Source organism: Doryrhamphus excisus, chromosome 10 (assembly GCF_030265055.1).
Source record: "Doryrhamphus excisus isolate RoL2022-K1 chromosome 10, RoL_Dexc_1.0, whole genome shotgun sequence".
Taxonomy (NCBI): domain Eukaryota; kingdom Metazoa; phylum Chordata; class Actinopteri; order Syngnathiformes; family Syngnathidae; genus Doryrhamphus; species Doryrhamphus excisus.
In genome coordinates, this window is record NC_080475.1 from 7952977 (window position 1) to 7968775 (window position 15799).

The 15799-nt window shown below is 41.6% G+C and overlaps 1 protein-coding gene across 5 annotated transcripts in view; it reads right to left on the reverse strand.

Moving 5' to 3' along the window:
- Nucleotides 1–15799, reverse strand: part of LOC131137514 (solute carrier family 26 member 10-like) — a 29911-nt gene that overhangs the window by 6013 nt on the left and 8099 nt on the right. Inside the window, exons 1-11 of one of the 5 annotated variants that reach the window (XM_058085569.1) lie at nt 6209–6453; nt 5328–5938; nt 5100–5177; nt 2921–3190; nt 1976–2086; nt 1734–1888; nt 1452–1616; nt 1072–1224; nt 808–890; nt 580–727; nt 402–515 (exon numbers count right to left, since the gene is read on the reverse strand). In XM_058085569.1, the coding sequence (XP_057941552.1) occupies nt 402–515; nt 580–727; nt 808–890; nt 1072–1224; nt 1452–1616; nt 1734–1888; nt 1976–2086; nt 2921–3188 (1197 nt within the window). In that variant the 5' untranslated portion in view covers nt 3189–3190; nt 5100–5177; nt 5328–5938; nt 6209–6453. Of the gene's footprint in view, nt 1–401; nt 516–579; nt 728–807; nt 891–1071; nt 1225–1451; nt 1617–1733; nt 1889–1975; nt 2087–2920; nt 3191–5099; nt 5208–5327; nt 5939–6208; nt 6454–15799 lie in introns of those variants that run through there. The other 4 variants (XM_058085570.1, XM_058085568.1, XM_058085571.1 and 1 more) reach the window with 4 other exon arrangements.

The following is a 15799-nucleotide window of genomic DNA, read 5'->3' on the forward strand; positions in this document are numbered from 1 at the left end:
GACAAAGCTTTTATTCTCTGATGAGAACAAAAACCTTGATGGTCCAGATGGCTTCCAACGTCAAGGAGATCCACCTGAGATGTTTTCAACCAGCACTGTGATCTGTGGTGCTTATTCATTCAGTGGAACGGTGGATCTACTCATTCCCGAGTCCTCCTGAAAAAATTTTTTCCTGGTTTGGACAGTTTTTTGTCATTTTTTGAAGGATGGTCTTGAACTTCTAAACAGCTGAAAACCAGCCTATTTGGGTTTAGTAATTGTTCTTCAGTGTAATTGTTTTCAATAAATTGCTTCTTGTCTCCATCCCATTTATTGTATATTGTAGCTCCACTTAGAACCTCATTAATGAATATGCTAATGAGCAAAAGGGATATTTCCTAAATGAAGATAAGACAACCTACCTGTGTGAATCCCCCAGCACTCTCCAGTATGTTGGTGGTGGCCAGAGTAGCAGAACTTGGGAAGCAGGTGAAAAAGGAGGACAAGGTGTTGGAGATACCGTGAGCCAGCAGCTCCTGAAATAAAACTTTTTTTTTAAATCAACTGCCTCTTCAGCTTTTCAACATTTGTGGGCGTCACCTGGTTGGGATGTATGGCGTAGCCGTGCTTGTCGGCGTAGATCATTGCCAGGGAGACGGACACCGCGTAGCCCACCAATGTGATGGCGACCGTGTCTCCGGCAATTTGGGGTAACGTGTGCAACGCAGGGAGTCTTGGTCTTGGGAATCTGAGAATAGGAAAGTAAAACAATGATTGTCGGGCTTGTCGGGGGTAAAAGTATTTGTAGTATTACTCCCAAAGTATTACCCTGCTGGAATGTGGCCAACAATTTCTACGTCACAGATGGAATCTAGACAGAAGGCATAGGAAACCCCAGTGGCGATGATCACCTGAAGAGCAAATATAATAATAATAATATATAATAATATTGGGGCTTTTAGGCTACATCCAAAAAAATCATTAATTAAGGAAATGACTTGAAGTGTAAAGGAGGATTATGAAATGAACACACCACAAAAGTACAACACGAACACGGATGTGAGGTGCTGCGTGTGAATGACCTCGACTCACGGTTAGGATCTCCACCGGGATGGGCGTACGCAAGCGCTGCCGGTAGCGTGTGTTGATCTCTTTCACCGGGACCAGAACAGCCAAACACACCACGGAGATCAGCAGCGCTGTCGTGTTGGTCTGAGGCAGGTTCTCCATCATGGACGCTAGAGTCTGAACACAGAAGATGCTGGACAGACGTTCATAAAGACGCTACAGATGCAGCCTTTCCTTGCCCTTAAAGGAAAACTGCCCACAATCCGCATGTCTTTGTCTTTTCTATGTGTTTTAAAGATATAAAAACAGATAAAAACAGACTCCTATGAAGCTGTCAAAATTCCAAAAAGGGAAATGAAATCCTTTAATGAGCATCACAGAGTCATTTTGAAAGCTTTGCCCACCTTGAAGAGAGAAAAGGTCCCAGTGTGGCGAGGAAGGTTCAGCCCCAGCATGCTTTGCAGCTGTGAAACGGTGACATGAAAGGCAGCAGCGCTGGTGAAGGCCTTGACAATTGGCTCTGACAGATAGGAGGACAGGAAGCCCAGCTGAAGCCCAAACATGCAGAGCTGCAGGACAGAAGGAATAACAATAATAATAATAATAATTATTATGATCAGTTATTCCAGTCATGTTTTCTGAAACTGTTGATGATCATCTACTGTACTTAGTACTTCCTGTCTTACCATCATAATTCCTGACAGAAGTGCTACAGCCGAGGCCACGCCGATTCTCTGGATCTCAAAGTCGGACACTTCTGAAGTGGAGTTCACCACCAGAGGACTGGGAACCAGTTGCTCTACCACCGAACCGGTCATTAAACTCACCACAGCAAACGTACCTGAGAGAAGACCGTGGACCTCAGAAATGCAATCTAATGGTGGTAATGGTGGTAATGGTGGTAATGGTTTCACGTGTGGGGTCCTACCTGTGGATATGTGGCGCCCGGTGCCAAAAATCATATACAGGACTACGGGAAAGAAGGACGTGTAGAGACCAAAAACTGGTGCCACAGATGTGAGCAGGGCAAAGGCCATTCCTGTTTAAAGGAGAATAAACTAGACGTTTAAAGGAATACCTGCATTCATAATACTATCATAAATTATATCATACTAACTATCATCACACAAATCATTTTATAACCATAAAAACAAATAGAATACTAATACAAACAGGACCAGTACTACAAATAATACATTTGAATTAATTCTGAATTAACATGAATGTACACAACAATAGTAGTAGTGTTGTTATCTCAATATAAAATTTGATGCAGTTGCATTCAAAACTGTTAATCCTCATTATAAAAATATTCATCTGCAAAATGTACAGTAGAAACTTACAGTATTTTGCATTAAACCAGCAATTTACATAGCTCACATATCTAATATTACAAACTGTCAGTATTTTTTTCATTTAGTTTGTACATTTTAAAAATAAATTGTATTTATTTTACAATAAATTTTTATTTATTCATTTTAATTGATACATTTTAATAAATAATAAATGTAATTGAAATTTTGATGGGCTGAATAATGTCCAATGCAACTGTATTATATTTGATAAAATATGAATTAGTAAACAAATAAACCCAAATGCATAATAATAACTATAATTCTATAAATATCTATTGTTTCCTTTTTCATTTTTCTTTCATTTTTCTTAAAATACCATTAAGTAATTTAGTACAATACAATTAATACATTGTAGAATTATTTAATTAAACTAATGTATTCATAAAAATATACCATTATATCCAAATACAATATTACTACCTGATACTACATCATACCTAGCGGTGTTTTTTAATACCATAATAATAATAATACTAATAATCAATACATATGAAGTATTCCAGTGTGACTTGACCGACCTTGTGGGATGTGAAGGATGCCCACGGTGAGTCCTGCTACGGTATCCCCCAAAATGCATTTCCGGAATCGGTACCCGGGCAGCCAGTCGACGATGGGAACTCTGTCCCGCAACAGGTGAAGGCAGGCCCGCTGTGAACATCCGCACCTCACCGCCAACTTGTCCCGGAGCCTCGGACCGGCACCGGGGTTGTCCTCCTCGGAGCCGTATGCCTGCTGGAAGCCGTCCTCGGTGAAGATGCTCCGGTACACGGCCACGGAGGCGCTCATTGCTGGCCGGGGGGGTAATGACAGATGATCAAGATATCAAGAGACTAGGCTGATATTACTTTGGGACTTTTACAGCAAATTGTTCCACGGCTGCCACTCCACTTTGCCTTCGGACAAACACAAGTTCAACTTCAATGACCAACTTTGCCAGAAAGTGGAAACACTAGTGGTGGTGGATCGATACAAACACCGACAATATCGATACCAAAGTCTAAATAAAAAAGACGCTCCCCAACTGTCGTGGTGGTGTGTGAAAATCCATGCCACTGAAACAAATAATTCGTTTTAAATATTTTATAATATATGTTGTGGAGTGATACTTTTGATACTACAGAAAGAAGTGTAATGTTCTCACGGGAATTTGTGTTTGTTTCTGAATAAAAAAAAATATTATGCTAATAAAGCATTTTATATTTACTTATGAATCTAAAAAAATCTTCATTTTCAAATCGCAAAAAAGATAATAAAAACTCAGATTTAGATGTATTCATATCGGTGATGTCCACCTTCATGTATTAAAGTATCGATATGATATCGGCGATACCAAATGCAGCAGTATCGTACACCACCAGGAAACACAAAGGTGAGCTCAACAGGTTATCAACAGGATGGCTGCCAGGCTGTGGAAGTCCTCTGGGTCCTTGTGCTCGTTGGGTTCATTGTTGTGTTATTATTTACTGCTTCATTTATGATGTTTTTATAATACTAATAATTATAATATATATAAATAATTAAAGAATAAATTATCACACATATAGTAGCTGAATAATAAACAATATATAAAGCAACAATATATAAAGTCGGCAAGATAAAAATAGTTTTTCATGTTAGCTGCTACAATAAAAATATTTCTGTATGTAAATGTTATGTAAATAGAAAACTGTTATTTTTAGGTATTTTGTGAGGGCTTTAGCATCAAAATAGGTATTTCCCATGATACCCGTTGCTAGCAAGCTGACATAAACCTATTTTCTCAATATTTTCGTTTTTTTCAAAATTCCAACTTTTGGGGGAATTTCACTCACAATCCTTATGTGAAACATAAAAAACACATATTTCTTTTTTCCCCCTGTGCATTCTAACACGAGAAAATAACTTAATATGAGCTAGCTAACAACAGATGTCATGGGAAATATCTATTTTGACGCTATAGCCCTCACAAAAATATGTCAACATTTACATAACTAACTTAAATTAATACATGTCTGTCATTTATTTGACTGATAAACTGAGCTGTAGTGGTTTTAAATATGCTTTGCAAACGACTTCATGATTCAACTTTCTTCTCGCTGCATAAAGTTCATCACACTAAACATCTTCTCCACCCGTCTCCTTCATGCTGAGTGTACACTGGGACTTCCATTCTTCCCCTCCAAGGAGAGGCTCCAGTCTCGTTGTTCCTGGAATTGTTCTTTATCTGCTTTGTGGGATGCTTGTCCCAACCTCCCATTCCATGTTGGAAATGACCTTGTCTAAGAGGCTGCGTGTCCCCGTCTCTTTACCTCCCATCCCTTTCCGCTGGCTGCTCCTATCTGTCCATCAGTACCTCCTCGTGCTGCTGAGCCGTTGGCATTGTTTCACTTCACCAGTCAAGAAAAAAACATCTTCCTGTCGCCTCCTGAATTTGAAGCAATTGGTTTCTTTTGGGGTTAAGAGCTCTTAAGAACGGTTCTTTGATGTGTAATGAAAAGACTATTGAGATTGTCACCCTCCATTATTTTTGCTAATTTTTGTGGCTTCCATCTTTCCAATTCATCACACTTTCATTCCCTCTGTCTGCCTTCCTACCTGCTCCTCCGTTGGAACGTACCATTATGCAGACTTGGTTATGTCATGTGTCACTTCCGAGTCCATTCAACAACAACACTGACACAGCCTTGAACCAGCCTTGAACCGCATCGTGAGACCCACCACTGCATGGTCCACTCTGACAACGGCATAGCCAACGTTAGTGTAGTTAGGTAGACGTTCTTCAGGACGATGGACATTCTAAGAAGAAGAACATTTGCATGAAGCAAACTGAAAGAGAGTGAGAGGATTCAGTACGCAACCACGAGTATAATGGTTCCAGTATTTTGTCATGTGTGTGAGACTGAGACGGAGTGGCTTCTTGAGAAGCACTCGTGCAGCCACGCTTACCTCAGACAGAGGTCAGGGCAGCTCGACGTGCTTGTGGGTCCATTCCATTCCATCGTTATGGGGGGCAAGACGTTGAATGTCAACATGCACATTGAAAGGATGTTTGGGAAATGTCAGTCCCATCGGACGTATACGCTAAAGTATGTCACCAGTCTGAGTACACACCTCATGTTTCACAAAATATTTTGACTATCAGTCAAAACTTTTGCATAACTCCAATTTCTCTAGAGGAAAATCCTACAATTTGAAGTGTCCACGATCATAAAGTACCACAGTGTGTTCCAAACGCTGTTTCTATGCTAAGAGGAAGCTTTATGTTTTTATTCCATGAGGAAGTTGGAACACTTGTAGGAATAAATTGCACCAACAGCCGAGGTTAAACAACCTTCATTTTTGCATAACGGCTTGAAAATGTTGTGGTCCTTGAACGGGGCCTTTCTGTGTCATTTTGAAATTCAGTTGTGGTTAACCTTACCATTTTTTTACGGGATCAGGTCAACCCAGATTGAAGTGCAAACGGAACACTCGTGTTGCAGTTAGAGATCGGTTGGTTTTGATAAACGTTTCCACAATGAAAGTGTGATGCTCACCAGTCCAATTCATGGCAGCAACTGAAAAAGAAAGGAAAAACAATGGCATTACTAAGAAACAAAGCAAAATGGCATTATATGTACTTTTTGAACATCAAAACACTTTTTGTTTATTTACTTTATTTGCGTTTTATTTAACCTACAAATGTGCCAGATCATTTTCCTGCCCCTGTATATACAGTATGTATGCATCGTGATATTTACAATGCAGTCATTTCCTTATCAAACTTTCAATTTCACAGTATTGTTTTATGTATTGCGATAGGAACATGTCGCCGGGCCTTCTCTTACCTCTCTATCAGCGAGAGACGGCATCAAAGGACGCCTTTGGCTCCAGCTGGGGGGCCGATAGCTTCTCATTTCCTGTCAGTCTCTGCAGCCATTGAACAGCGGCGTGCTCTGGCGGGGTTGAGCGGACCCTGGGGAGTCCCTCCGCCAGCCTCACCGAGGCGCTCATCGCCGCTTCCTGCTCATTTTAAGAGATCCCTCAGAATGGAGCGCCATTGTCCTGCCTGTTATCTGATGGCCCCCGCTCAACAGGCAGACAAAGCCGAGTGGGCCCCCTCCCCTCATGACATACTCACACCCACTCCACTGACATGTGTTGGAGTACTCTATGGCGCTAAACAACAAACACTGATGGAAGCAACAAAGGCACAAACTAGATACTTGGATTGTCCGATCATAAAGTAAGATGCATACATGTCATTATTTTAATGACATTATTTTCATGTTTTATAGCCTTATATAACCTCAGAACACAAACAAAGTCCAATAGATAAAAGCTTGAAGCCAGCACTGTAACAACATTTACTCCTGTTAAAGCATCACGTAATAAGAAGTCAACTTAGCCAAATAGCAAAATAACCCGGCATGTGAAGGATGATGACGTAACAAGGCTCATTCGTGAAGAAAACCACGTGATCCCAGCAAGCGTTCTTAGTTTTAGGTGTTGGAAATGACATTTTCGTCACCCTAACAAAGTTCAACAAATTCAACATGCGAGCAGCACCCTCTTGTGGACAAATGCGGTACTGTATAGCCAATGCAATCCAGTCCAGCCTCTCATGTGTCATGTGACTGATGGAACTCCGCACACACTTCCTGTCTCCCAATAGCGGCGTTCCAGCGTTGTGATCAAAGGGGGACTTGGCAAAGAATAAATAAAGATAAAGTCAAGACTGGATCTCCAAGCTTCTCCTATTTCACGGACCTCCGACCTGGTGGGACAGACTCCACCGTGGTGGTCTAAGAATTAGCAGCCAGGCTAGTCTGATCATGCTAATAATTGCTAATAACATCTACATTTGATAGCAGGCATCCTGTGACCTTTGTTGCCTCCGCAGCAGCGCCCTCTAGTGGCCTGATGTTCACTTTGTTTTTTATGTCTTATTATTCTTGTGTATTGTAATACAATATTATATAATATATTACAAAATATTATATCAATACATCTATATCATACATTTGAGAGTAGATTTGATTTAAGTAATTTGTCATTTTATTTTTACTTAGATTAATAATATTATTAATAATATTTAGGTTTATTAGGTTATTTTAGGTTTATTTTGGAGTATTTAGTATTTAGTTCATCTTAAAGGTCTTGTTTATTTTTTTTATTTTAATATTTATTTTAGAAAAAATAATGTAGGGTTTTTGACCATGCTAGTAAAATGTACTTAATGTACTGAAATAATTTTATGAGTTTTAAGTTGTTTCTTTTGCAAAATCCTACTCTCATTTTTTTGTTATGTAAATCTCTGACATGTTGGAGCCACATAAACCATCTCCAGTGGTCTCCTGGACAATCCTCAACCTTGGTCATGTTCAAATCCAGGCTAAGACTTCAATTTGGAAAGTACTTTATCTGCACTTTTCACATTTTGGGAACCAAAAATGCTAGCTGGGTTGAGACCAAGAGAAGGTAGAAAGACCCCAAAAAGCACCAAATGATGTCCCGATATGTTTAAGTCAGGACATATGAGTGTCAATGTACATTCAAACATCCCATAGAGAGGAAAAACAAGACGGATAGAAGAACTGGAGAAGTGAAACCGATTCAGCATCTTGATCTCCCCTTCTTCTTCTTCCTCTTTTATGAAGATCAAGCAATGGCAAAAAGTTGAATAATTCCGTGTCTTTGATCTCCATGCACACACGCACACAAGCGAGAGTTCATTTTCATTTTTGATTTCCCCCCAATTCCTTTCTGTAAGAGTGCCAGCATCAAGATTTACCTTGGTGTGCAAATGTGCTGGAATAGGTTAAAAGGAAAGCTCGCTACTTTCTCAAAGCACAAGTGCAGATGTTATGAAGTTCATTAAAAATTTAGCGATTCGTTTCCCCCGGTCCCAATTTAAGCTGCATCAAACGGAGGAAAACAGACGGAAAAGTGACTTGTGAGAGAAGTCCACGCATGTGGTCCGTCTTTTTACACGAAGATAATAATGCTCAGTTCCTGTGGACATTTATTATTGGTTGCTACTTTAGCGGAGTATCTGAGTGTCTCCATATCGCTGTATCTGATAGCTAACAGGGCGTAAAGTATTCAGATCCCCGGCGTTTCAATATGACCAACGTAAAAAAAAAAAGAATCTGCCGGACCCAGACAAACACAAAGTCGTTGTCGCCATGCGGTAGGGCTCTGATAGCGCCATTGCCAAGCCCCTCCCAAGTCGCTGCGACGGAGGAGGAGGCTGAACTTAGTTAGCATCCGTATTTTGCTTTGCAAACATACGACCTTTCACCCCAACTGGCTTCCAGATGCTGTTATCAGTAATAGCGGAGTTTGACCGGGAGACGATTCCGTTGGGCGGCATTTAGTTGGCCGTTCTTCTGTTGGCTCTGTTAGCATTAGCTCGCTAACGTTAAGGCTATGTTTACATTGGCTTGAAACGGTTAAGTAAGTAAGGCTTGGGAACTTGTGTAGAATTGGACCCTTAAGTTAGTCGGGTGGGGGGGTGGGGGTGTCATGTTCACAATGGTAGTTTTTGAAGTTATTTGTTTTGGACACTACTTGACACAAAAGTGATAACCCCCCCCCCCCCCCCCCCCTCCAACCAACAAGTAGGTGTTTCTGAAAATTGCATCAGTGTGTTGACACGGCAACAAACCTTCCTAACCAACAATTCCATCTCCTCCCAAATATTCCTGCCATCAGAAAGAAAGAATGTCAAGTCTCAAGGTGCGCCCCCCGTCCCCCCTCTGCATGTGGGGGGTGGAGGTGGTGGTGTGGGGGGGGGTGCATCTGCACAGGTGTTGCAGCTGCATTCGTACATAATTCGTCTCTGTGCAGCCATTGCTGTATTCTAACCCCCCCACCCCCAACCCCGCCCCGTGGGACCGCCCCCTCCCTTCCACTGAGTGATATTACAAGCAGCAGCCTTGCGCCTGTGATCTGCATGCGGCCCGGCTCCCTCCTGGTCCTAGGTGGATAGCGCTTGACTTGTTCAATTTGTTTAGAAGGCTCATTCGGCGCTTTGAAGCCACGCGTTTTAGCATAAATCATAACCTGTCTCCTTTCGCACAACTGCTTTGAAATGCAACATCTGCTTATGAATCCCCCCCCCACACCCCCACCCACCCCGCTTTACAATTAATTCGCCTACATTCATAGATTGACTTCCGATGATTTTCTCCTTTAAGGCCTGAGATGCTGGTCTTCAAGGTCCAAGGGTTAGATGTGGCTCAGCTTCCCTGAACTCCTCCTGCGCTCCGTCACACTCGTCACTTGGTAACCTACTTAGAAGTTGGAAAGTGTCATGGTTGTGGGCCACATTAGCCGCCTTGTGTTGTTTACTCTTTCATCACACTCTTCAGGTTGCCTGTTTGTTGGTTTGTTTTGCAAAGCACAGCCTTCTGTTCTGCTGTGGGACGACTGCGGAATCAAAGTCCCAGGGAGCAGCCACGCTGACACCCGAAAGCTCCACCTGTCACTCTCCGTTTGTCTGAATGACGTTGATGGGTGGAACGCAGGATGCAGGTGCTCATGCTGCTGATGCTGATGCTGATGCTGATGCTGATGCGGATGCGGCGTCGTATGAGCGCTCTTTTAAAGTTGGCCTGATGACGTTTCTAATCTTAAACTAATGGCAAAACATTGTGAGGTATATCAGCGTGAGATCTGTGGGAATAAGTAAGTTCAAGCCCTCAGAACATCAGCATTAAGAATTCTTTTTGCAGGTTGAAGAGCAAAATAACAATTCCTCCAAATGGAAGTATTTGATCAGTAGTCATCAATTAAACCTACTGAGGTGCAAATGTGCACCACAAGGATTAGATGAAAGAGTCTCTGTGTCATTTGTTCCCCGCCCTCAGTGGAGCTCGGCTGGGTTCACATCACACACGCGCACACACACACACACACACATACACACACACACATACACACACACGCACACACACACACACACAAACAGCAGGCTGATCCGTGGCATGGCGATGACAAGATGACACTTCCCCTTCCATTACAGCCTGAGCTGACGGAGGGGCTTAACACATCGCGGCATCACAGGCCGGCACTTACAAATATATCTAGTGCTGTGCTGGTTGGGTGGGTGGGTGGGTGGGTGGCAACCCCCCCAACCCCGCCTATGTAGCCCATGTAGCCCATGGAGCTCTGGGCCCGCTTTGCATGCCTGATTTCAGCTGGAGTCGTGCCATGAGAAATTGTTAGCATGCCCAATTTAGCCCCCCCCCCTACACAGTTGGCATGTTGGGGCATTACTGTATGTGTAATACTACTATATATATATATATATATATATAACGTCAGGCAAAATGATCTGACACATTGGTAGGTTAAATAAAACGCAAATAAAGTAAAGACACAAAAATCAACCGTCCGACCTCGCACCGCCAGAACTGATTGAATCTTTAAAACATCATGAAACAGAATGGCATTATATGTACTTTTGGAAAATAAAAAAAAACTTTTTTTCTTTCTTTACTTTATTCGCCTTTTATTTAACCTCCAAATGTGTCAGGTCATTTTGATGTTTCAGGTTTGGCCTCCCATAAAAACTGAAAAAAAAAAATCAAATGAATGAATCCTAGACATGCCAGAACGTTAACACCAAACACTTACAATAAAGAACAAAGAAATAATAAAATTGCAATGATATATATTACAAATAAAGTAAATGAGGAATGAAAGGAATTAATTATTTGGGGCCCTGTTTTCATAGACCATAGTTCCAGTTAGTTGGTGTTGGAGTCACTCGTGTTTAAGTCACTTGGTGTTTAAGTCACTTGCGACTTGGGACAGAGGCGTGGGTGCGCCCGCGCCTGCTCTACGAAATTAGAGCCCAAGGTGTTAACAACAAAGTTGGACAAATGTCTTCACTGCAAATGCAACAAAGTCCTTAGCATAATATTTCTCCGTGGTTTATGATTCTCCTTCCTTATATTTTATATTCCTTATATTCCTTATATATTTTTATAACATCAAATGCCTGTAGTGTCTTTTCAATTGGGTCATTTTAGTGCAGTTTGAGATCTTCCCCCAATCGATTCCATACTTGGATTCCACGTACCGATATCCTGGTTTGTGTGAGGAAACACATCAATAATGAGTCCCAACTTCCATATTTTGGAAGCCAGACTCCAACAGAACGACCCCCTGTCCCAACTTCGGTACTGATGTAAAATACGGTTTCCTTTCTACAATTTCTACAATTTCAAAATGAATAAATGGGTTCCATTTCCTGTCTGAATCCACGGCGTGTACAGTAAAGTCAGCCTTTCCAACGGTGACAGGTGCTCCCGTCTCCGGCAGCCAAAGAACAAAGCGATAAGATGAATTGGCAGGGCTCCCTGGATGCTACAATACCCGCGTTGACTTGATGGCTGTAAACGATATTGTCAAGCATTACAGCTATTTATTTACCTTTGTTCATCTTTGTGTTCCGAGACGCTTGATGATTGATAATGCTGTTGTTTCTTTCCCCCTTTTGTCTCCGTCTACTATTTTATTATTCATTCCATGTGGCATTCCACAGACGAGCAATTGCAGGGATTTCATCTTTTTAGGGAATTTACACAGCCACCGCTATGAATAAACAATTCTATTTCTTTCTTGGTAAATCAGTTGTCATCAATTTTGAATATGATACTTGGGAAATGGATGAACATGGAGGCCTCGTGTTTAGAAAAGCAGCAGCAGTAGAATTATAAATATGTATTTAAATACGTATTTACAGTAGGTATTATGAATTCAATTATCACATCATGGTTGCCAAATGATAATATACAATTTTCTACTATGTTTAATAGCATAATACACTTTAGGGATAATGTATTTTTCATCATCATCCATATTCGTGTTTAAAGAAAATACTCATTATGTATTCATCTTTTCTTTTTAGCCTTTTTACGAAATAAAAAATTAAATATAATAAAATTATAAAATTATTTGTATCCGTATCTGTATTCGGAGTGGGCGGGGCATATGCCATAAGTGGGCGTGGTTTAAACAAAAACGTGTGGGGCTTACATCTCTACATTTGAAGTCTGGAATTGACTTGTATTGACCAGTAGTTGCTATTTATGTATTGTTTATTGTTCAGCTATGTCATCCTGAAGACTTTATTCTTTCAATATTTATGATAATTATTTCTTTTCCTCCCATATTCCAGAACTGAGACCAAGGCAAATGTTGAAAAAGTACTAAATAATAAACAAAAGTAGGAAAAACTAAGTACAACAATAAGAAGGCCTAATGGCTAATGGGCGACGGGTGTGCAGACCAGGAGAACAAGGCAGGAGTCCACTGCAGGACAGAGCAGAGACAACAGGGGGCAGCAGACCAAAACAAGTACAGAAGGTGGAACCAGGTATCCAAGCTTTGAGTTTTTTTTGGGAGGACTTTAGCTACAAAATACTACGTATTCCTCATGATGTTAGCTAGCTCATATTAACTTGTTTCCTTGCTCTTGTGAACGATGGGCAAAATTCCCCAAAAAGTAGAGTTCCCCTTTAAAGGTGTTTGTGTAATATAAAACTGCATAAGAATCGTGGACATCGTGGATCTTTGCCAACGCCGACCGACTCGTTTCCCACACCCCCGTAAGCATTTAATGCTACAATGTGACTTTTACTAAAGTCAAAGTATTTGTGCATGAGACTACTTCCCAGGCAGCCATCTTTGCAAGTTAATCGCCGAGGAGTCCACGAGCGCAACATCGCTCCTTTTGACATCAAACGTGCTACTTTGTAAGGTGAAGCCTTCAGACGCATGTCGTATCCTGTCGAGATGATGAAATGATTATGAAGCGGCATGAAAGTGACATGCGCCAGATGGACTGTGTTCATCTTCATCACAGTGGAGCTCCTTCTACCACTTCCCCTTTGATAAAACATGAAACATATGCTCTGCTCGCGCTTTCAACCTTCAGGATGTTGACTTTTTTTGAAAAAGTTGTCTTTTGGAACAATAAATTCCTTAAATATTTCCAAGATGTTGGCATTACCACCAACAATAGCAAGTGAAACGTGAACAATATCGCAGGTTTTATGTCAAGAGAGTCACAAAGGTGAAGTCGGCAGCTAGCATATCTTCAATAGATTTTTTGCAACGTTCACCCCTACTCCCTTTCCTTTTCGTCTTCCATCTCTGGGAGTATGGGTGCATGTCAAGTGATTGTTGAATTGAAATATTGATGCTGAGTATCAAAGCGTGGCGTAGCACTCCTGTGTTTCCCGAACTAACCACGGAGCGCTTTGATCAGATACTCCTGTGATCTGACTTCTGAAGTTGTTAAGAGTGCTGGAAAACAAAATGAAAACAAACTTCAAGTGCTCTTGGTATTGATAAAAGTTTCCTTTGACAAGTGGAGATGGGAGATGTCTGCTTGCCCCAGACGGGAGATTTTTGGAGGGGGGGTTTCCTACATGCAAATGGACAAGACACCAGGGAGGCGTTCTATGGTGCCTGTCTCCTGTGGCGAGGGACGGACCCAAGAGGTGGGGGACGCCACAGGAGTCCTGCAGTGGCAACAAAGTATTCAGGCGGATATTACTCATATACAGTAAATACAATAGAAATGTTGCAGTTTTGTGGCATGGGCATCCGGGGTGAGCATTCCACCAGGCCCGTGATATGACCCCAGAGGGCCACCACAGTTAGAATCCGTGGTTGAGGCTATGGCCACGCAAACAAGCACCTCGGTTGGCTTGTGGTATGACATCCTTAATTTTACAGTAAAAATCATGAACTACTTTCTAAACTGTTAGGGCAAAATATACAAGATACTCACGCCACAAGATGGGATGACTACAAGAACTACATGATATTTCAACATTACCTTGAAGAAAAGTACAATGAAAAACTAAATATGACAATATTTTGGAATCTACTCATTGAATTTCTACCAAGTTCCCTTGCATGGCCTGGTCTTGGGATGATCATTAGTGTTGTTGGCATAACAGTGAAAGCTAATTTATATTTCCATATAAATAAATCAACAATTATTGAACAAAAAAGGGCCAAGCAATGATCCTTGTGGAACTCCACGAGTGACCCCACAGTACTCAGAAGTCATATTATCACAAACTACACGATGCGTCCAATCCCCAAGATAAGCTCTAAGCCAAGAAAGTACCAGACTATCATAGTATGAATACTGCTAGTACTGTTATTTGACTTTTCTTTTGAATTTTTGCAACCTCGGAAATTTCCTCAGGTCTCAGTGACCTCTGACCTCATGAAAGTTTATCATATAAATATCTGTTCTAATTGCAAAAGTTGAACCAATTCCTGTTTTTCTCCCCGGTGGGTGTCCCAACACTTTTGACCATGTGATATCTGACATATGATAGGACGTGAAATGTGTACAGTACATAATTCCAGCTCATCACACCGTGAGCTGACAGTTTGATGTGTTTTGGCAGGATTTGATCATATTAGCAGAAAGCCGGGGACCCTTAGTGGTTATGTAAAATGTAATTAATCAATTATTCATTTATGGTTTGAGTTGTTTTTGGAGATGTACAGTATCGCTCGCTTGCTGTTTGACAAACTGGAGCAAAAACGATGTTTTTTTTTTTTTCTTCGAAAGAAATAGACATTTGGCAGAGTACTACACAAGACACAAACTAATTAGGAGCAGAGGGACTCGACTGATGAGAGAATGCTTTCAATCATAATTAGGCAGGTGGCATGGCAGGTTTTCCGGGACGTAAATCCAGAGCATCAAGCCTCCAAAAGCTTGTTCGAGCTCAATGTGTGTCCGGTCCAGCATATGTCTGGAAAACACACACGCACTCCAAAGAGGCAGTTTTACCTCAACAGGAAGCAGTAAAGCCAGTCCTGAATGAGGTATCAAACGCTTGCACTGTAAAGGCCAGCTGTTGATGTTGAAACGGACCTTCATGCTAATTATGGCCCAGCTTGTCCTGTCCTGGCGCTCAATGGTTCGGGGTGCGGGACAACACTTAGCTTGTACATGCTGTCTGTCTCGTCCATTAGGACGCATTTGTCACATGAGGGCCGTTGAGTCAGCGACATGCTGTAAAATGGCCTCCTTTTTGTCTCTCTTTGGGATAAGGCCACCAGCACAAAGGCCGCTCTCCTGCGTGGATGCCTCCTTTTCTAGTGCAGATGGTCAAGACAGCTGGGACAATTTAGTGATGGGGCTTTTAAACTGCCCCCCAGGCATGGTAAAAACAGCTTGACCGGCCACTTGAATATTCAGTGTTCTCCTCTGAGCTGGGGAGTTGTGGAGTTGTCCCGGGACAAAACCCGACAACATATCCAAGGGAGAATATATCCGAGACTGTGATGGATGGATGGATAGTAGGGCTGCTACGATACCACAAATCACCGTTTCATTTGGTTAGATATGTTATGCTTTCATGCAAAAAAATGACCTTGCCATTTTTAAT